This window comes from Rhododendron vialii, chromosome 8a (assembly GCF_030253575.1).
Source record: "Rhododendron vialii isolate Sample 1 chromosome 8a, ASM3025357v1".
Lineage (NCBI taxonomy): Eukaryota > Viridiplantae > Streptophyta > Magnoliopsida > Ericales > Ericaceae > Rhododendron > Rhododendron vialii.
Genome location: NC_080564.1, coordinates 19,082,223 through 19,105,947, shown reverse-complemented (window position 1 = coordinate 19,105,947; position 23,725 = coordinate 19,082,223). Strand labels below are relative to the sequence as shown.

Sequence of the window (23,725 nt, the reverse complement as noted above, 5' to 3'; positions counted from 1 at the left end):
CACAAATGACAAAGTAGTCTACCATTTTTGTTACCTCCACGATCCTTGGCATTAAATTGTATAGTTCTATCCCTGTTCAAGAGACCGAAGTTTAGTAAATACAATGGGGTCGGTGACCCATATCATCACTTGCTGTCCTTCTGTGGGGATTGCCGAGGCCTTTTTTGTAGATCAGATTTTTGAAACAATCCTTGTTTGGGTTAATGTTGGTGGATTGTGTCTGGAGTTTGGACTCTGGACTTGTGTGATGGAGATCAACACTGCGCACATCCTCTACTTTTTGGAGGTCAAAGTTACTTACAGAACCTGGGGACCAGGTATCAAATGACACCTTAGTAGTTCCTGTCTAGTAAACGGGACCTCTAAAAAATCTAGTGTGATGAAGTTTTGATCTCTTTTGGTTCATTCATGGCTATGATATGGAGGAAATTTGGCATTTGTATTGGACATTGAGGGAAGAAGCAACGTTGGTCCTTTTCTGCAAATTACTTTATTGCTGTCTTAACTTACCATGAAATTCAAAGCATTATAGTTTTAGTTGGGTTATGGTTCCTATACTGTCTCCAGAATCAGCTAGTCATATAGGTGGAATTAATTGCAGAATAATGGGACTCCAAAGAGAACTGCTACTAAGGTTCAAGGAAAGGAGGTTCATAAAAAGTTTGAAACTTTTAGACAATTGTTTTTCCAACCGACACTGCTGAATTAATCTATGAGGTATAAACTGTGGGAAACAGTTATTCGTACCACTGAGAAAGGCATAAATACACTTTGCACTGATGCACTTTGCCTTTTTATCTGTTATTTATCCCTCATTTGTCATTGCAATATTCAGTGATCTAAACTTACACCTAAGTTCCAATGTGAACCTTTGGTAAGTTGCGGAACATGCCTTGGCATTTGTAGAGAGCGCCATTTATGGCTCACAAGGGGAATTTCGCATTAGCCCATAGCATGGAAGGGTGACATTTCCACTCAATCGTAAGTGTAAGGGGACTAATTATTATAATTGAGGAATGTGGGATTGTGGGTGAAATGCAAGGATATGCCCATATGATTTGAGTTTGACTATTTTTTTAACTACCAGAATCCAAGTTACGTTGAAAATATGGAAGATGCTACGAAATAACTTTGAGTTCTAGCAGATTGAATTGGTATTTGTCTAGTGTTTGTGCGGGTTTTGGGTAGGCTAGTATATGTTGAACTACTACCTGCCATATTTGTTTTGTTCTGGGAACAAGGAAGCATGCAATATTATAGATTCCAGTCTTTTTCATCTTGTGGTAATGTTTGGTGTGAAATTTGTATACTTTCTCTACTAGTCCTGAACTTCAGTTCTCAACTCTTTTCAGGCCTCCAACGCTTTATGGAGTCCCAAGAGATGTAACACTGCTACTGGGCGCAGAGACGTTCAGTGAACTGAAAAAAATGTTTGCATTTTTTATTGTCAATCAATCCAAGTCTCCGGAGCATCCCATAGATGCCACCCACTTATTTCCTTTGGAATCTACCGGAGAAATCGCAAACCCATCACATTTGGAGCCTACATGGGAAATTGCTAACCCATTGCTTATGGAGCCCATAGGGGTAATCCCTAGCCCTTTACATATGGAGCCTACATGCGAAATCCTTAACCCATCACATGTGGAGCCTACTGTCGATATCCCTACTGTAGAGCCTGATATCCCTACTGTAGAGCCTACTGTCGATATTCCTACTGTAGATCTCTCTAACCCATCACAACCAGATCCTGTGGTGAACATTCTTAACCAATCACAACAGGACCCTGCTGTGGACATCCTTAAACTGCCACATCCTGAGCCTCCTTTGCATTCTCCGAACTTGTCACATGATGGTTTAGTTATTCCTGAAGTTTCCAAGGGAGCAGATACTGTTTCAAACAGTCGTGAAAGGGGTAAGCCAGTGGTTAAGATTAGGGTCAAACACTCTGCAGCATCAAGTAAAGCAGAGGATGCGGATAATGCAACTGTTGAAAAATCTCTGGGTGGGCCCAGCAGTTCTGTTTCTGTTGATGCACCCCAAAGAAACTTTGCCGATGCGGTGAGCACAAGCTATCAAAACTTTGAGGAAGTCAACTCATGTCACGATCGTGAATCCAGGATGACCGCCAGCATAGGAAGTGCCAAACTCGCAAGTGAAGGTGATGAACTTGGAAAGGAACTCCAGTGTACTGCAGATTCGAGCAAGGTTTCTTCACCCAACGTTGAAAAGGATGACAGAGGGGCAAAAATGCAAAAATATGCAAGTCTTCAAACCCTTTTTGTTGCCAAACACGATCTCGATAGTGTTTCCTTGGTCATGGCAGAAACTTATTCGCAAGGGAAAGAGAAACAGAAGAAGAAGAAAAAGAAAGACAAGGAAAAGAAACGGAAACGGGATGATCCAGAGTATTTGGAGCGGAAACGGTTGAAGAAGGAGAGGAAGCAGAAGGAAAAGGAAATGGCAAAGGCATCTTCTTTAGTAGAGTTGCAGAGTACAGAAGGGAAATTGCAAACGAATTTGGTGACAGCTAGTGAGATGCAGCGTAAAGAAGGTGAAATTGAAACTGGGTTAATGATGGCGAGTCGAGAGGCCAAATCATCAACTGTAGAGTTGCAGTTGAAACAGGGAGAAGGGCAGTTGAAACAGGGTGAAGGAGGTGTTGCGAAGGTGATAATTAAGAGAATGGATAGCCGGTGTGACCCATCGGAAGCTACTAGTTCTTCTCACAAATTTCGGATTAAGATTAAAAATCGAACGCTGGACAATAAATCACAGGGAATGTAATTTTTCTTCCTATGGGAAGATATTTCCAGTGAGTTGTTATTTCCCGGCATGTAGGGTTATGTTTTATGTATGTTGTGGAGGAAGAATTGCTTGTATTGATGCCTATTATTATTGATCTATCTGAGGAGATTTTATCCGAGCTCCTACAAACTCAACCGTCCATTGTTTGGATTAAAATCAGAGCCATCCATTGCCGAGATGTACGGCCGGATTGGCCGCACTACATGTATAGTGCAAGGGTCTACAGCACCAGCACCATGTGTCCTCATGGCATTCATTCGTAGTTTTCCTTTCTGGTTACGACTTTGATTTTAACGTGAAAGGGATGGAAAATATATTTCATTGTACAATTGGAGAAGAGATGATTAGAGTAACAAACTACGTATTAAGCTCAGTCAAATTTTTCTTAGGCCTCCTTTTTCAATAATCTTCTCTTCTTTTCCTCCTTCCCGTAAGTTCTATAGATTATTAATGATATACCAAATTTAACAACCTTCTTAAAAATAATCAAAAGTAATAAGTTTTTAAAGTTAACAATATTAGTACAAAATATTGCTTATAATGATATAATTAAACATAGCAACCTTATTAGAAATAATTAAATTTTGGGCTTTGGATAACCAAAATTAGTAATTTTTTGTCAATAACCAAATTTAGTGAACCTCACATATTTCCAATCACTCGCTTCCCCCCCCGGCGTCTCTTCCCCTCCCCCCGTCTTAATTTAGTGAATCTCACATATTTCCAATCACTCTCTCCCCCCCCCCCCCCCCCCCCCCCCCCCAGCGTCTTAATTTAGTGAATCTCACATATTTCCAATCCCCCCCTTCCCCCAGCGTCTTAATTTAGTGAATCTCACATATTTCCAATCACTCTCTTCCCCCCGCCCGCGTCTCTCTCTCTCTCTCAACAATATTTCCACAAAAAAAATTTTTACTAACAACCCCCCCCCCCCCCCCCCCCCCCCCCCCGTCTCTCTCTCTCAACAATGTTTCCACAAAAAAATATTTTACTAAAAAACTATTTTACTGTTTTTTAAAAATAGTTTTTCCCCCAAAAATTGTTTTCTTAACTATTTTTCAAAAAGAGTTTTTATACAAAAAAAAAAAAAAACCTGTTCTTTTCAAAACCTTTTTTTATATAAAAATTATTTCTTCAAAAACTATAGTCACACAGAAACTATTTTTTTTTAAAAAAAATTTAACTGTTTTTAAAAACTTTTTTTCAAAAAAAAAATTCAAAAACTATTTTCTATTTCTAATAAATAGTTTTTATTAGTTTCAAATTTATTTTTACAAAAACTATTTTCTATATTCATAGTTTTTAGTTTTTTGTAATTTGAAAATGTGATGTGGCAAATTTTGGTTATCCAATTTTGATTATGCCATTGTGGACTTTTACATTGCTAACATTAGCAATCTCTTAAATGGATAATCCAAAACTCAAGTGGCAACTTTTAATTATTCATTTTTTATTATGCCATTGTAGATAGCCTTAGAAAAATTATTCAGGCCCCTAATGTCTCTCAATTTGTTTTTCTTTCAGAGTCTCGTTACAAAATCAGTTCGATCAGATATTGGTAAGGGCAGGTACGTAACATCCGACATTGTTGCTTTGAATTCTGGGATAAAGATTTTTTATATCGAGAAAAAAAATATTTTATTAATAGGGGCAAGGGGAGGGGATTCCAACGTAAGGTTGGAAGATATAGGGAGTTGGAAAGAAAGCCCAAACACAACTTAAAGGACAAAGCTCAAAACACCTGTGGGCCTAAAATGCCTAGATCATACAATAAAGTAAAATGCCTAGATCATACAATAAAGCCTAGTCCAAGAAAATCCAAAACCTAACCCTAATCTTTTGAGAAAATTCAAGACATCACCGCCCAATTGCCGCCAAACACCACCAAACTATCATCTCCAACATTCCGCCATGCCACCATAAGCAAACGCCACAGGAGAGATGAACCAGAGGCCCAACCGACCGAAAGATCGAGTCATCCAACAGTGAAACCTAGCGGGAGGCCACACCGGCCAAGTCTCCTAACATCGCCAAATCAACCAAGCCGTTAGGCAAAAAAATACCGGTTAAACCAAGACATAACAGACTGAAAGATCATTTCGAAACGGCAGAGAGAAGAGAAACCATAGCCAAACTAGGGAAGGGGGTCTGAAAAAAGGAGAGGAGAGGGAGAAAGACATAGAGATCAAGAAACCTTACCAATTTGCCAATCTCGTCGCCGTTCAAGACCCCATCGCCGTACTTAAAAAAGTTTTTTTTAAAATCATGTCTAATCACCTGATTCTCATAATTGAGCCAACCTCTCAATCAAGTCCAATCTCACATATATTTGGAAAGAGAGCTGTTAATCACAACCGGCCCCAACCCCCCCCCCCCCCCCGGCCCCCCTCCATTTCCCCATTTTACCCCCACCTCCACATGCTCTCTCCCCCTTTCTCTCTCTCTCTCTCTCTCTCTCTCTCTCTCTCCGCAGTCTCACTCTCTCTTATTTTATTTTTTTGTTATAAAATTTTAAATGCTAATAATTTTTTTTCACGTATTTATTTTTAATAAATTTTATATTTTTGAAACCTACTCAACGAAACATATCAAACGAGCCTAATATTGATGGTGAAATAATGTAAAACGAAAAAACTATATTTTTGTGGTAGTTTAAACTGTCTAAAGAGGTTAAAAAATTAAGTGTTTCAAATTTCAATCCGTTTGAACAGGTGGAAAGATTTTAGTTTTCTGATCATTTTATCCTAGATGGTTATAGTTAAATTTTGACTCTAAGGCTCTCGTTGATTAATCCTAATAAAGTCATAGAATCAAATATCTCTTAGGGTTAATCAACGAGAGCCATAGAGTTAAAATTTAATTATGACCATCTAGGATAAAATGATCAGAAAATTAAAATATTTCCATCGGTTCAAACGAATTGAAATTTGGAACACTTAATTTTTTTTAACCTTTTTAAACAGTTTATGTATTTAAAAATATAGTTAAAAAATTAAGTGTTCCAAATTTCAATCTGTTTGAACCGGTGGAAAGATTTTATTATTTGATCATTTTATCCTAAATGGTCATAATTAATTTTGACTCTAGAACTCTCGTTGAATAACCCTAAGAAAGTCCTAAAATCAAATATCTCTTAGAGCTAATCAATGAGAGCTACAGAGTTAAAATTTAATTATGACCATTAGGATAAAATGATCAAAAAACTAAAATCTTTCCACTGATTCAAATGGATTGAAATTTGGAACACTTAATTTTTTTTAACCTTTTTAAACAGTTTATATATTTAAAAATATAGTTAAAAAATTAAGTGTTCCAAATTTCAGTCCGTTTGAACCGAAAGAAAGATTTTAGTTTCCTGGTCATTTTATCCTAAATGACCATAATTAAATTTTGACTCTAAGGCTCTCTTTGATTAGCCCTAAGAGATATTTGATTCTACGAGTCAAAAAATTCATTATGACCATTGAAGATAAAATGATCAAAAAAATAAGATCTTTTCACCGATTTAACTGGATTGAAAATCAAAACACTAAAATAATCTTAAATAAATAAAAAAGAAAAAAAGATACAGAGTATAAACATTAGTATTAATGAAATAAAGAAAAAATAACAGAAAATAGGTTCGGATATTTTTGGGCCCAAGCGGAGGTATTTTCGTAATAGGAGTGGACCCGGGTTGGGGGGGTGCGATTAGTAATGCATTGATTAGTAGTGGGGTATTTAGTTCTTAAAAACAATTCTGTCACCTTAAAAAAAAAATTGAGCTTCTGACAAACATCTTTAGCAAACCCCCACTCACGTTCACTCGGTAAGGAATGATATTGAGCATCCCGTTTGCTTAAGCAATTGAACACATCCTTATAATGTCACGCTCTCGATTTTCAAGATAATTAATAATCTTTTTCAGAAATAAGACATCGCATTAAATATGTAATACCCAAAGGTGAGTTCCCAAATGATCATTTACAAATCAAGTCCCCAAGTTTAAAGAAATATACAATATTGACACACCCGGCCTCAAAATAAGATTAAGTACAAGCACGAACGAGCTATTAGTTACAAACGATTTAGTCAAAAGAATTTCTAGATTAATTAGTTACAAAGCCATCTTTAACAAAAGGAAGTCATTACAAGATGATTAAATAACTAAAATAAGGTTAGCTTCCAAAAAGATCTTTCACTCCCAAGCACACGATGCTAGCAAGCTAAGGTCCGGCATTTGAACCTGAAAAGAATGATTAGGTTGAGCTATACCAACCCAATAGGAAAGTCTCTACAAATTCTATATGCTAATGAGATGATGAACATGGATACAGTGAACCAAGCAAGATAGTAAATCCAAAACAGCACATGCCAACACTATATACTAGCTTCAAGTATTTATTTACATATACACATACACACTCTTCTTCCGACATATTTTCACTCCTTGCGTCACAATATACTCCACCCCTTGCGTCACAATAAACTCCACACCCAATGTCACAACAACAACCACATTATCATCACTATCAACATCTATACCATATACTCATTCCATACATAACAACATCATCTAACGCGTCATACATAACTTATGGATCACAAGTATCAAGCCAAAATTACATCTTCCGTAAGGAGTTGAATCCTAAAACCCCAAGGCACTCCACACAAGGCATATATAGCAATCAATCACAAATATTACACGTAATCACCATATAACATGTAGAGAAAGAGAGAAATCCCTACCAATGTGAATTTTGAGCAAAGCCCTAGGTCTATCAAGAGGAATAAGCCCAAATCTTTCAAGAACAAGCTACTCCTGAGTTTGGGTACAAGATCTAGAGATGATATTACTCAAAAACATGATAAACAAGCAAAAATTAACAAGTGACTAAGAGGAGAGAGAGAACAACGTGGGTGAGAGCCGAAAAATGAGAGCAATGACACAAAGTTTTACCTCTTGTTCACCAAATGCAAGAATCAAGTGATTTTGAGGAAGGAATCCCTTGGATCTTGAAGATTTAAAGTAGAAATCAATAGTTTTGGGTGAGATTGGAGTGGGGTAGGTGAGAGGGGGGTTTTCTAGATCTGTTTCATGGTGTTTGGGTGTGAAAAATAGTAAATGGAGGTATTTATAGTGGTCCAAAAAGCGTGTTGAATTTTCTGAAAAACGACCGTGGGTATTGATACTGGAACCTTCAAATGTTAATTTGGCCACTCTTTGGACACTGGGTATCGGTACTGGGAAAATGCAGTACCTATACACTGGGTACCGGTACTGGAAAAATGAAGTACCTATACTGGCTCGACAGAAAAATGAAATTTTGGCAACGGTTACCAAATCAAACCCTACTCACTACCAACACTTCCAAACATCATTACAACATCAAAACTCACATTTTACTATTCTCCGAGTGTTCGACACATAATAGTAGACGTATATCCGTACACCCCCACAAACAAACGTACAACTTTATTAATAATACGTTTCTTTCATGCATTAAAGATTACCGAAATTGTAATAATTTACGGGTCTCTACATATAAAGTAGGGTTGTTTGAAGCATCAAGAATGTTGAATTCCACCTAGTCGCACAATCAAGTCCTAATTTCTTAGTACTAGTCACATTCAATTGGCGGACTGTTTCTTAAAAATTTTCCTCTTTTTTTTGTGATGCTGTCCAATAAGCTACGTTATCCCGGATTTTCTCAATACTCACCTTAATAACATCCAACTCATCTTTAACAATAAAATTAAGAATGTGCACACAACAATGCATATGAAACAAATCCCCACCTAGCATGGGTGATGTACTATCAAGTTTGTCCCACAAAAGACCAAGCATAGCATCATTGGTAGAGCAATTATCAACCGTTATACTTAAAATCTTCTTGTCAATGTTCCAATCCATCAAACAATTTAACAATTGATCGCATAGAACTTCTTTTGTATGTGGACATGACAAATATATGAACCTAACATGCAACATTAATATTTTATTAAAAATGGAAAATTAAAGATTTACATTGAATAAATGAATAAAGATAATGATGTAAGTTAGAAATACCTCAAAAAGCGACTTTGCAAAGTTCAAGAATCGTCAATAAAGTGTGATGTGACAGCCATGAAGCCTTTCTTTTGATTATTCGAAGTCCACATATCCGTTGTGATAGCCAATGTACTTGCATTACTCACCACCATACTCATTGTCTTCCCCCTCTGGCACTCATAAATCTTGAATATTTCAGCCTTCATTGTGTTTCTACACAGCACCTTAAATAAAGATTGAAGTGCATTTGAATACCTCTTAAATCCAACATGGTCCACAATTGAAAGAGAATGCTCATGCATGATTATAGCATTTGCAAGTTCTGTCTGTGTCGTACCATGATCAAAGTTATATGAAGTTAGTAGAGGAGGACGGTCTTTGGCAATGAAATTGTTGGTTAGAACTTGCAGCCTCATAGTATCCTTCTTTTGGTGTTTCCGAATATAGTGTTGTGATAAATGCGAAGTTTCATTCTTTGTTTCTCCACAAATTTTAACTGCACAATACTTGCAAATGGCCTTGTAAACCCCTTGAATTTTCACCACATTATAATGAGCCCAATAAAGACTTCTTAACCTTTTTCCATCATCATCGTCATTGCCATCAGAAACTTTATCTAATAGTATTTCGACTTTGTCACTCTCATTTCCACTTGTATGGTTGTCGAGAGGGGATGGTGATTGTAAGGGGCTACTAGTTCGTTGTGATGGTCTAGAAGGACCAGAACTATCAATCGGATTTGTTGACTGAGCACTTAATCCGACAGGTGATTCAGACATAATTACTCCTAAGAAAACAACAGATAATTCAGCATAAAAACATGAAAACTAAGCAACAATTTGAGTAAGACTTTCCTGTTCCGACTTTCACTTTTTCTACTGTTTTGTGATTCATTTCTTTGTTTTTTTTAATAGATCACAATTAGGTCAGATTACACACAAATTACATATTATACCCATTTCTGGCCTACATCTATAACCCTAGTTAGATTGATATAAAGTATGCCCTTTTCAAGTCAAATGATGGGATATACGATGAGAAAGCTTGTCTACATTATCACAACATGCTTGATGCTCAGATTGATGCGGCTTTGGATGATCTGGATTTAGAAAGATGGAATGTAGAGACCCGTATTTTAGGGCCTTTTTTTTTTTAGAAATATTAAAATTATCGAGTAATGGCGTAAATTGTGGAAATTCGAATAATGGCATGGTTACCTGATTGGAGTTAATGTATATCATTATTTGTGAAAGGGAACAAGTGTTATTAGTGTGTGTGCATGTATATAAGTGTGGGTGAGTAGCAGGGAATAATTTTTCCTCTTTCCTTTTCTCTATGTCAGCCGACACACACACACATATCATCTCTCTCTCTCTCTCTCTCTCTCTCTCTAACTTTCATCCGCCTCTCTCTCGCCTCTCACCTCTCTATCAACTTCTCTCCTAAATTTCATCTTCTTAGAGCAAGATTTCGGACAAAGTCCGAGAATTAAAGTTGTTCTATGGAGCAAGGGCTTTCCGAATATCCAAGAAAATTCATGATCGGGCCACATGGGAGTTCGGTTGACTTGTTCAAAGGGTCGGGTTTTGCTCAAAACCCTTGAAGTAGGGATTTCTTACTTGTTCTATCCGTTGATGAGTTGAATTTGTACCTAAATCTCGTGTCTGATTGTTGTTTTGAAGTGTATTGTTGGCCCTTGAAATCTGTGTATCGCGCTGAAACTTTCAGGCGCTACCCGTAGTCCGTTTTTGGTCCTACCCGTAGCCACTGATCAGAAACTGAACATTTGTTCCGCTACCCGTAGTCCGTTTTTGGTCCTACCCATAGCCACTGCAGATTTTTGTAAAAACTCTTGATCTCACATTCTAATGTCGTGGTTCGTTTCCATAAGTGATGGTATGTATCTTTATGAGTTCAAGGATGTTAATTTACATTTAACGGGAAGTATGACGATAGCTTGATGTATACGATTGCCAAATGCCGAACTGAGAACTTAAGACACTATGTGAGGAATATGATTGAAATGGAGCACACGAACACTGAATGCAAGTTGTGAATTTTGAGACTTGGTATGTAATAAGAATCGATGACGTGAGTAATGAAATGGCTGAAGGAAACTTGAACGGGACCGTTAATTGGCGTGGTGACCGGCAGGGGATGAACAGGGTCCTAAATACCTGGAATGAACGGGTCCACCTATTGGTGTGATGACCGGTAGTGAATGAACGGTCCACCTATTGGTACGATGACCGGTAGTAAATGAACTGGTCCGCCTATTGGTGTGATGACCGGCAGGGGATGAACGGGGTCCCAAATACCCGGAATGTGCACTTGGAATAAAAGACTTATTAACTATGAAACACAGGACACTTTGAATGTGATGGTGAACTAAATGATTGTTTCATTTTCGGCTTGTCGTTTTGTATCTTCGCGATTCTTCTCATTGGTTTCTCTAAATTTCTTGAGTATTCGTTCTATGGGATTTAAGCGCAGGAACTAGCAGACTGGGTTTAGTAGAGACTATTTGTGGTTAATACGTTGTGTGGGATGCGGGAACATATCCAGAGGTATGGCGTGGACTTGTGTATTTGTCGATGTACGATATGGTACTTTGTTTGTAATGAAAATAGGACAATGAATGATTGTTTGATATTGTGGACAATGCAAATGAACGGGTATCACCATGACCAATCGGTGATATGACCGGACCATCCAAATGAACGGGTATCGCTACTTGGTGATATGACCGGACTACGAGCGATACATGCGAAGACCGTAAATGATGAAATGTGGAATAATGTGTGATTATTGGAAAAAAATGATGAAAGATTGGTTTTTAATCAATTTTTTTTTTGAAAGGAAAAGGATTTTAATAAAAAAAAAATTCGATATTCTTGAGCGAATCAACGGTTTCCGGTATTTGAGCACAAATCAACGGACTCCGGTATTCAAGCTCGAATCAACAGAGCTTGATCTAGTTTTGTAATACTTTACCTTTTTTTTTTGAAATCAGAAGGGAAAGTTTCATGGCGAAGGGGTTTGATGATGAATGAGGTGGAAGTGAGAAAGATTGTGGTATCATACAAGAGACGATGAGATGATTGAGGATTGATTATTGATTGAGGTATAGAGATGCGAGTTTAGTAACGTTGATGTGTGAACAGTTAGGAATATTTATAAGACGTCTAGAACCCTATGGTTGTAGCCCGCTTGTTTGTTGTGGTAAACTTTATTTTCTTGTGTTCGCTTATTGAATTTCACTCACTCTTGGTGCATGTTCTCTCGCATTTTCACATAGCGTAAGTATAGATTTCTCTATTGGGCTAGTGTAGCTCAACCTATCATTTTCAGGTACACCACAGAAGCACAGTCATGGAGAGTATGGAGTGCATGTAGACATTACAGGCTAAAGTTATTTTCTAAAGTACTCGTATTTCTTTATAAATCGAACTACATTGTACTATTTTCTCTAGTTTAGAATACAGTATCAGTTTGACAAATTTGTGAGATTCGAAAATTGTATTGTAATTTGGGGTATCGTATGTACTATTGCAAAGATTTGTATTTAAAATGGTATTATTATTCATATTAAAAATCGAGGGCGTGACATCGAAGTTGATTCACACAAATTAAATAAATATTACAGATATATGCATACAAATTACAAATATAATGAAAAAGGGAGAGAAAAAACCCAAAGAGGATGGTCAATCAGAGTTGATTCAGTCGACTGCTTCAAATCTATACCTGCAAAACAAAGATAATAAGACTACATAGATATACAAAGTTGAGAGAGACAGAGAGAGAGGATTGACCATGAACGGCGGAGGGATGATGATCGACGAACAGCAGAGGGGTGAGGCCGTGACGACTGCTTCGATTGTAACCTACAAAACAAAGACGATTAGAGTGAGAGATAGATGGAGAGGAGATCGAAGAGAGACTCAGAGAGAGAGAGAGAGAGAGGAGAGGAGAGAGAGACCTATCGCCTCCTCTCCCTCTCTAAGAATTGAGAAGTGAAGTAAGAAATGAACCGCAAAGCCTAACTGGCTAACACATGTATGTGTGTGTGTGAATAGATAGATTGGCTATCACAGCGGGTATTTTTGTAATTTACTAGTTTCGGTTCGGGTATCGGTTTGGGTATCAGCTGAACCAGAACCGAATCGATACCCATTCGGTTATCCTTTGTCTTAACCATACTTGTACCCACAGGAAAAATTTCGGTTATGATTTGGGGAAAAAACTTTGGTCACAGTTCGGGTACCCATCGGTTCGGTTCAAATTGCCATCCCTATTCTCCATCTATGATCTATTTTTTCCAACCCCTTACCCTCCTGTAATTGCTTTCGTATCTCGGTCGCTAGTCTACCCGTGGTTCCCGGTTGGAGTGTGCTGCTAGGATCTCTAATTTTTGCTTAATGGCTAGGGGTCTTCGGGTTTGGATGGAGTGCTCGGCATTGGACGGCTCGATACTCGCCTAACGGCTTGGTGTAGCGTTCGCCGCAGATTTGGTTGCTCTGGGTTTCGGTTTTCACTGTCGTGGGTGGCCTGCGGTGGCTTGGTGGAAGTCAGTGGTGATTTTCTAGCGGTGGCGGCGGTAGTGTAAGGTTAGGTTTTGGGTTTTCTTTTGGGCTATACTTCTATTGTTGTATTTGGACTTCTAGGCCTTTTGGGGTTTGTGTTGTTATTGCTTTATCGGGGCACTTTTGGCCATTAGGTGTTGTATTGGGTTTTGTTCCTTTATTGTGTTTTCAACTTTTCTCTAATAAATTGCTATTTCGCCGTTAAAAAAAAAAAGATCAACTTTTTTGACTAATTATTTTTTTATTTATAAAAATTCAATTTTTTTGCATAAAAGATATATATAATTATATATTACATAAAATATACATAGATTAATTTAAAATTTAATCATAGAAAGGTAATATTTATTAAATTTAGTAGTATAAGTAGGTAGAGTTTGTGAAATGGGTACCCAAGGTCGTGAGTTTGAGTGGTGGCACCCACATAGCACAGATAATTTTTTCCGTTTGGCATTTAGCGATCAAAAAAAATTCGTCCGCAATGAGAATGCATTGGTGACGATTTTTTTTTTCCGTTGCCGATAGGAACACTCAGTGACAAAAAAAATTGCTGCCGATAAGACCATCAACGGCGAAAAAAATATTTTTGTTGCCAGGGGGTCGTAAACGACGAGGATAAGACGAAGAATGAGTGCGACGATTTTTCCCGTCTACAATGCTTATAACGACGAAAATGAGCTAATTGGCAAAGAATATTTTTTGTCACCAAAGACCATCTTTGTGTAGCCATTCAATAATTTTTAAAAAAAAACAAGTAGCTTTGTGAAAAATTAGCTCAATCCGATATGTGTAGGTACTCGATTCAATTTTTTCATTCAGATTTCAGGATCTCATTTTTGTTTTTTAAAATATTGAACTGTTCAAATTTTCCGTAAGAGGATCATAGTGGACCTTGCGTCACAGTCGATGCAAGATCGGTAACTCCGATCGGTGGAGGACAAGATTCCCTCAATTTGGCTTTGAACCAGTTTAGTTTATTTAGTGCATCCGAGCCGTTCAAAAGTGTTTGAATAGCTCGGATGCATCAAATGTATCAAATTGGTCTGAAGCCAAATTGACTGCATCCAATTACCGACCAAATTCATACTGTACGTATTTTCCCTTGTAATACGATACGAAACAAAAGTGTGTACAATGAATTTTCGATTGACCCAAAAAAATAAAATAAAAATGTGTGTAGAATAAAAAGCTAGGGTAGGTTAAGAGAGTAGTACACTATTTGTGCATGTGAGGTGTACGGATACCTAAAGGAGTAGTCTTTACCTTTAGTAGTACTCCTAGTCCGTATTTTTATTGGATGCTACTGTGATCTTTCTTTCTTTTCCGGATTTGTAGCTTTCATTCTGCTTTATGCAAAATCTTCTTTGACCCTTTAAAGAGGGAAGTACAGAGTAACTACTCTTGGAAGTTCACTTACCCAAAAAAACAAAAAACTACTCTTGGAAGTTGGGCTGGGTTGGGTTGGGGGCTTTGTTCTCTTCTTCCACATCACGGTATCAACAACTTGGGCTTGCACGCTTGTCTCTTCTATCTAGTCTAGTATTGCGTCCACTATGTATAATTATATATATAGCCGGCCCTCTTGTACTAATTATCGATAATATTCATCATGCTGATCAAACCCAACGTAGGGAAAATTTTAATTCCCACTTTGGGTCTTCGCCCGCCTTTGTGCTTAATCGGCCGGTGGCCTTGAGGATTTCTCTATCTCTTTGGTGTATTCTCAAACTTTTCGGAATTTTATTAGTACAAAACTGCAGATCATTAATACAGGTACGTTTGTCTATAACTCTCTCTCTCTCTCTCTGGAATTTTATTACAAAACTTCAGATTACAGGTACGTTTGTCTAAAACTCTCTCTCTCTCTCTCTCTCTCTCTCTGGGTTTGTTCTACATGTTATAACTGTCGATCTCTATGTTTGTCTGTAACTTATAAGTCATCTATCTATCTACATATATAAGAAAATTGTTTCGAAACTGCTCATCTTTCTCGTTAACTATGATTTAAGATTCGTATATGATCGATCGATTGTGACTTTGGGATGTAGTGGTTTACTGGCTTCCGCGCGATCATTGAAATTAGGATAAATTTTAAAATTAGTACTCTATATATAATCCTGTTCAGAATATTTTCCATTTATTTTTATTGATACTCCATAAATATTGAAAGTACGTGGAGACCACAAGGGAAACATTAGCTAGCTAGCTAGCCTGATTGATTTTTAGTTACTCCATGCATGTATTATCTTGTTCTAGTACTGTTGCTGGCTATGTTTTCTTTCTTAATTTTAAGGATTTTGTAATATCGATCAAAATTTAAATAGTGTAATTCTTCAAACGAGAAAGGGTCATGTAAAAACGTACTCCACAAAAAAAAACAATGCCAAAATAATAATATATAGGTACTAGTATATATAGTTTTATGCACTTTAACACATTGTATATCGCAACACACTAGCTACTGTGTTCAATTTGTCTTCAAACAGGATTGTATTGAACTTAATTTATCGAATCACTTTTGCTCTATTTGTTTCAGAGGTAAAATATTGTCTGAAAATAAATTGTATTTAAGTTTATCACTTATGCTCTCTTTGTTTCGGACGAAAAGTTTTTCTTGATTTTCAGAAAATTCACATGTTTTTATATGTGTTTGGTGCAACGAGAAAGACTAGTCAACGAAAATATTTTCTTCAGGCAATGAAAACACGAAAATGGATTTTGGCAGAATATTTTTGCACTTTTTGAGGGTGGAAAAGTTCCAAGATCATTAATACTCTAGGAGCAGTATCGTGCTCCGGAGGCTTCCACCAGCATCAACAATTTCTTGCACCATACCACTACCATTCACCTACTATCACAAGAGTGACCAAACTATTTCTGTGCGCCAAAAAGACAAAATACCCACTACTCTAAAAATAGCCAATATATCTCAATATATAAGTTATTAACAAAATAACCTAAGATATAATAATGATTGAAAATATTTCTACACATAAATAACTAAAATGTCTGTACACGTAAAAATTACTTAAGTACAAGTGTGTCGAAGAATGACCAAAATATCTATTTGTGTACAAAATAATCAAAATATCTTATAATACAAAATGACCAAAGTATGTTAACAATACAAAATGACCAAAATGTACTCACATTCTTACCTTGCAAAATGACCAAAATATCTTAGCATTTAAAAATGATCGAAGAACTCTTATAGATTGACCAATATATTATTACATTACATATAAAGGGACTAAAATATTTGACTAAACAAATATTTGAAATCTCTCTTATACTATGAAATGACCAAAATACTCCTTAAAATTAAAAAAGTTACACTGCAAAACGAATGTACGGATATTTTGGTAGCTTTATTATTTGGTAGTAATTTAAAAAAACGAAAAAGCAATAGATCGAAACCAATTTTTTTTTTATATTTTTCTGAAAAATATCTTTATGTAACAGGGCCAAATACTGAAAAAATGGTATTCGATTGAAAAGTTTCGACGAAAATATTCTGTGAAAAAGTTATAAAAAGAAGTGTTTATGTTTGACCATGAGGGAGAAAAGACTATTTTTGTCCAAGAGCTGAAACCTCAGACAGGAGTGTAGCTGTTGTGATATAGCCATATAGGAACGTGAACGCCCTATAGATACTAGTTTGGAGAGATCTTCAAACGTGGTTCTCAGCTGTGGGTATCCTTTCTCCTACATAAACGTACAAGTAGTAGGTACTCCTAGCAAGCAAAAGTACTTTTTTTTTTTTTTTTCCTTTTTTGATCCGCAAGCTAGCAAAAGTACTTTAATTTCGTTGACAGCTAGCTAGCCCGATTCCAAAGAAGGATACAAAAAAGGAACGTACCAGTCAGAAAAACGTGGGTCACGGCGAGTGGATTAGCAAGTAATCATACTCGTCCGAAGATGAGAGGTCCATAGTGATTCAAGTGTCGTGCTAGAATTCTTTAGGACCCTGGGGGGCCGGCTGGACAGGATGGCTATATACTTGTACTCTCTTCGTATCAATTTGTTTGTTCTCTTTGAAAGTACAAGTTATTTTTTAATTAATTATATTTTATAATCTATAATCATTTAGGTTATTTTAAATTTTTTTTTATAAAAAAGCTTATTGAGATCTATTAAATAATATTCATATTTGATATAGTTAATTTTTTGAAACTTCCAAAAAATGAGAGGACCAAGAATTTGAGATGGAGATAATATAAAATAGTATTATTGTTCCGAATGAAAATAAAAATGTGATTTCAACTGTTTTCCTATATAGAAAAACTTTGTAAAAAATCAATTAAAGTCGTTTGAACATCGGTAACTCATTGAATGAACCAAATTTTTAAACACATGTCTTGAAAAATTATACTAGGGACAGATATTGCTTGTTCACATTGTTATTTTTTTTTTATCAACAAAATAAAATTTTTATTAACTCAAACACAAAGTACAGAGCTAAAAGAAGAGTGGATATACCGGCCTGACCATACACTACTTGTTCACATTGTTGCATTGGACAATAATACTTTTTTTTTAATCAACAAAGAAAAGTATTTATTAATCATTGAAAAAGTTACGATGATTAAAAGGAAGCTCAGGCATGACGGTATCACAAAGAGGGAAAAGAGGAGCCTTGGACAATAACGGTATGGACAAATTATGCTACTATGAAAAGTTGTATGAACGAACCACATTGTTGCCTTGTTTGTGTCGCATTGGGTTTTTGTTTTGTTTCCTTTGATTGTGTTGATCGTATAAACCTTTCATGTACCATTCTTACATTCTATTTCTCTAGATCAACATATTTTTTCTTTTACCAATCAAAACAAAAATGGCCTTGTTCGTTGGGGTACCGATATCCAGTCGACGATTGTGTTGATCTAGTATAAACCTTTCATGTACCATTCTTATGTTCTATTTCTCTAGATCAACATATTTCTTCTTTTACCGATCAAAACAAAAATGACTTGTTCATTAGGGTACCTGTAACGCCTCAAGTTTTGGAAACGTTAAATAAACATTTTCATTGAAAAACTAAATAGAGTCTGACTCGATATTACATCATAATCTTAACAAAAGTACTTTTATTCAACAAAACAAGGGGGAACTAAGGTTTCTATCTACTACTCTGCTTGTTCCTCCATCCTGGCCAGCTCCGCGGCTCCAAAAGCTTCCAAGGTGTATAGTTCACCCTGTTCATCTACAAGATCTGACACATTATACCAGCGTCGCCACCAATATAATATGCCAAGGTCACCAAAGGGTAACACCATGAGCTACAAAAGCTCAATAGAATAACCCATATCCATTAATAACCCTTAACTTACAAACTTTAGGGCAAATTCTACTTAACACATGCATATCTGTCAAACAGTTAACAATGACACATCCACATTTACTATCCAAACTGACGTTGGTGTCCATGATTTTTCGAGTTTCTCCTATGCGACTCCTCGTAGACCGTGTCACCATTTTCCACATTTCATAACCATATCAACATTTCAAAATCGTATTTAACACACCCAACCTCGGTTCTGTCATTTCAGTTTCCCGAGTATCCTCACAATGGTTTTGCCGCACTAGGTTTCCATTGGCACACTTTGCATTGGCTCTTCTCCGCGGATAACCAAGCCACACACCCAACCTCGGTTCCGCCGTTCCGGTCTCCCGAGTATCCTCACAATGGTTCCGCCGCACCGGGTTCCCATTGGCACACAAAACATACACCACACAATGGGCTACTACGTCCGGCCACATTGCGGTTTCCAAAACACTTCACCTTTTCAAAACACGCCTTTTCATTAACCACACCCTAGGTGCCATGTTTCTACTTTCTCGATTTTTGGGTCTTGTTCTCATGCTACGACTCCGCGGTAGGACTTTTCACATACGTTGTCATAGATCATTCATTTGCAATCTTGAAACTAAACTAGTAAGATCAACCAATTTTATATCACTAATCATGCTCAATCACTACTTAAAGCATAATGCCACATGTACGGACGCTTTGGAGTGAAGATCACTTGTGCTTTACAACAAGACAAGTAATACAAATAATTCATAATACATGCTCATAACCATCCTAAATATCAAAATACGAATACTTTTATCAACGATAAAGTCTTATCTTTCGAAAAACTGTTCTTTCCTCCTTTGTGGGAAGTTCAAAACATATGTTTATTAGAGTAAAAGTCGATTATTCTAACATGCTCATACTTCCATTTAGCAAAGATAAGTTAATTAACTATCATGCATTCCAAACATTATAAGTGATAGATAACCTTATTTACTTAGAGATAGGGTATAAGAAGATTCTACGTTATACTTTCCAACATACGGTTCTATGTTATGCGTTGAGTGAGTGGACAAGAGACTCTACCTTTCTTCTTGGCGATAGTGACGACTATGGAAAGTAAGTTGACGATCAGACGGAATAACTTCCTACGGTAAGCTTCCGCTAGCTTCGAAAGAGAAAGGTTTCTCTCGAAACTAGTTTGTGACTAAAACTATTAAACTTTATGGATCGAAAGGGTGGTTTAGGATGAGTTTCTTGAAGAACTTTAGGAAGAACTCAAGAACACTCAAGAATAAGAAGAACAAAGTAAGAACACAAGGATTTTCTAGAGAGAGAAGTTGAAGGATGAAGGTGTGAGTTGAATGGTGAGTGGGAGGTGCTATTTATAGCAAAATGTGGCTCTCCCTCTCCCCTCCTTGGCCGGCCCTCTCTCTCTCTCTTCTTTCCCATGGATTTTGCTCCATTGACTTATCATTTCAAGCCTTTAATCAAAATCCTAGCTTTCCCTCACTTGTCAATTCAACTTTTAAGCTATATCCTAGGTCATTATGAAGGGTTTTTGGCTTGTCATGTCCTAGGAAAGGTTGCTTGCAAGAAAGAATCAAATGATAGGCTAGATTGTGCTTAGGAAGACTAGAAATGGGTTGCCAAGTTGTCAAATAGGCTTAAGGCTAAAAATGGTAGCTTGTGGGAGTGAAGAAAGTCACATGCACACACCACACTCCCTCCCTCTCTCTCTCTCTCTCCTCTTCGGCCTCTCTCTCTCTCTCTCTCTCTCTCTCTCTCTCTCTCTCTCTCTCTCTCTCGTACCATGTGCCTATATATATATATAAGTAATACCAAGTAGGTTTAGGTTTAGGTAGTCTTAAGTCTAGTTGGAAGAGAAAAAGTCATGGAGAGTTTTCAAGTGACTACTCAATGGAGGAAAATTTCCTAGAAAGTATACTTATGCAAGTATAGGCTCATATAGGTAGGTATAATATAGCTTGTGTGATACATATATGCATATATTAGAGTATATATATGTGTCTAGGAAAGTAACTCTAGAATAATTAGGTTTAAGGCTATACCTTAGGTTTGCATGCATGACATGCATAAATATTACCACATTTGGAAGCAAAATGATGGCCATGACTTGTCTTGTCAAGTTATATACACATTGGTAAGTCAAATGTTCTATTGTGCAAGCGATATAAATTTCTTTAGCAAATATTATCCAATGGTTAAAGGGATAATAATGATAAGTAAGGTTGATAAGACTAAACATGAAGTATAATCATTACTTCATAGGGTCCAAGGGTTCAATTAGGGTTTGGATGGGTTCATAAGGCTCAAAGATAGTCAAAGAGGTCCATCTAGGATTAGAGAATCATAACTAGGTGAGTTGGTAGTTCGGTTCCTCCAACTAATCGGCTGAAAACTAACTCTACTTGCATGTAGGACTTTTAATCAAGAAATAAAATTTAAAGGACTTAAATCTAATTACGACAGATTATAGAAATTAAAAAGGAATATTAAAAGTAATATTGAGTAATTAAAAAGAAATAACGAAATTTTTATTCATTAAAATTCCGAGTCGTTACAGTACCAATATCCAGTCGACTTGATTTTTTTTTTTCAAGTTTGTTTTAAGCGTCAAGCCGGCGTCCCATTTCAAATTCTCGAGAGGGTCCTTAAATGCCTTAAATTTTTGTCAATCCCATTTCAAATTCTCGAGAGGGTCCCTAAATGCCTTGAATTTTTGTCAATCGAGGGAAATTATTTAGTCTCTAATTTCTCAACCATGTAAGTAGGGCTGAACTAAGGTCTAAGAGGCCAACGCCATAGATCTCAAAATTTTTGTAGAAATTAGAGCCTCCAAAAGTTTTTAGTATTCCTATATTTATGTGGGAAGTTTTGTGTGTATAAATAGATATAAAAGATTTATTGAAACCGTGATCAAAGATTTTGAGACCCTAAAACGAACAAGAGACCCATTTTGACACCCAAACAAGAGAACAAGCCATTTTGAACTTTAAGGGCCACCGGCACCGGCCCAACTATAATAAGTTAATGGGAAATGAGTGTGTATCATATGCTCCTCCAAAAATGTTATGAATTATAGAGAAAATATTACGAATCGTATTGTTAAAAAGTTTACGAATCGTATAAAGGTTACGAAATATACCAAAATATTATGAATTATAATGAAAATATTACGAATCGTGCTGCTGAAATGTTATGAATTCTAGAACAAAAGTTATGAAACACACTAAAATATTATGAATGAATCATAAAATAGGTGCATATGGTATATCCTTTTAAAGAGTGTGTATTGTAGACTTTTCCTAAGTTAATACTCCTAAATAAAAATATGAGGAAACAAAAAGCGAAAAATAACATGGAGATGGTCGGATTACACTCATTGGCCCCTTGAAAAATCTCACATGCATGCATCTGTGAGTTTGATGCATCTTTTCTCATATACTTCCTTAACAAAAACGTGGTTTACAAATTACAAATCATCATCTCCTTTTTTTTTTTTGTCCTAACATTTAAGAAAGGGAAGATCAGGAGAAAATATTGAAAATTAAATTCATTTATTTAATATATTTTGTTTTCGTAAAAATTTAATTAAGGGTTTCATTTTCGAAATTTGTCTTAGGTTCCTAAAATGTCAGGACCGGTAATGTTTGTAAGGCTCACAAATTAATGAACTTTGAAGTGTATCACCATCGGAACCAGAAGGTTGTTGTCACTTGGGAAGACATCAACATGTTCTTCAAATCAGTCTAATTCGAAATTTGAAAACGTGATTTTGAACGCTCACTTTGTAAATTCAGGGGCTTAGAACACGCCTACAAAAATTCATGTGATGAAAATAATATTGATGGAACTACATTTTTTTTTTTTAATCTTGGCAGTAAATTTTTAAAATCAAACTTGTCTTTAAATTCATTTATTCTAGCGAAATGCGATTCGTTTACTAGATTGTTGACACGGTCAAACTCAATTCTTTTGGAAGAGTTATTTATGCAATGAGGTCTATGTTCTAAGCAGCCAAGAGTTAATTAATCTTGGCTATATTTTTTATTTTTTTTGAAAAAAAATTAAGCAGCCAAGATTAAAATTTTTGGTTAAAAAGAGGGTCATTTGTGGGGTTCAACGTACAGCCGAGGCATCCCGTTTTCATGAACTTGAATAAATGAGTAGCGATTAATAAGGGGTTAAGATGCCACGTGACAATACCCAATGGTGTATGTGTTAAAAGGCTTGGTATACTATATAGTATACGACAAAATGTGGAAAATGGGCTTCACTTTTGTATCTTAATGTAGTGGCTCCGGATCTGGGGCTCAGTCGTCACATCGAGCCACGTTGTACCAAGCTATCACGAGGATGCCTGCTCGCTATGACAGGAGAGTCAGGAGGATCATGGCGCTTCCCGCGGTATGTCGCTCGGTAAGGAGGGTTCGGTCGGGTCTCTGCCACTGCCTAGTGGCTCGAAGAATACCCACCCGACTCCCCGAGGCCGCTCGAAGGATAATAGTTACTCCAGGAAGGTCCCATGTGGTTACGCCACGAGAGTAATCATTGGGGTCTGACCTGGCCACGTTCTCCGTAACTGTCTTATTCACTACGTCACATATGACGTACCCGAACGTACCCTCCACGTGCTAGCTTGGAGGCCAAGCAAGCAAAGGTCTATAAATACAAAGGGATCCTAGCCTAGAGAGGCATGCCATTCTACCATAACCCTAGACCTATACATTTCTCCCTACATCTAAGTTGATCGTCGGAGGGTCACTGGGCAACCACTGCCCTAGTAACTGGTTGCAGGTCCGATGCGGGCGCACGATGCGGCGAAGGAAGGAGCTAGACCCAACTCACGGTCAAGATCCCGTCAAATTGAACCTTTCCAATTGGCGACTCTGCTGGGGATCTAGCTGCCTTCTTAGCTCCGTTCAAAGTTCCTGAGCCAAAAATGGTGGAAGTTGATGATCCACATCCCAGCGATATGAC

At 36.8% G+C, this 23,725-nt stretch overlaps 2 protein-coding genes across 4 annotated transcripts in view; one reads left to right on the top strand and one right to left on the bottom strand.

Annotated features, from left to right (window-relative positions):
- Positions 1 to 2,926, top strand: part of LOC131335735 (transcription initiation factor TFIID subunit 2) — a 42,063-nt gene extending 39,137 nt beyond the window's left edge. For all 3 annotated transcript variants that reach the window (XM_058371222.1, XM_058371224.1, XM_058371223.1), the window contains one exon: positions 1,353 to 2,926. In XM_058371222.1, coding sequence (XP_058227205.1) covers positions 1,353 to 2,787 — 1,435 coding nt within the window. In that variant the 3' untranslated portion in view covers positions 2,788 to 2,926. The remainder of the gene's footprint in view (positions 1 to 1,352) is intronic.
- A 5,954-nt stretch (positions 2,927 to 8,880) lies between these two features.
- On the bottom strand, positions 8,881 to 9,798 carry LOC131298634 (zinc finger BED domain-containing protein RICESLEEPER 2-like). The gene is made up of 2 exons (XM_058324111.1): positions 9,795 to 9,798; positions 8,881 to 9,626 (listed from the first exon to the last, which is right to left on the bottom strand). Exons 1-2 carry the CDS (start codon positions 9,796 to 9,798, stop codon positions 8,881 to 8,883), a joined length of 750 nt encoding a protein of 249 aa, XP_058180094.1.
- Positions 9,799 to 23,725: the final 13,927 nt, after the last annotated feature.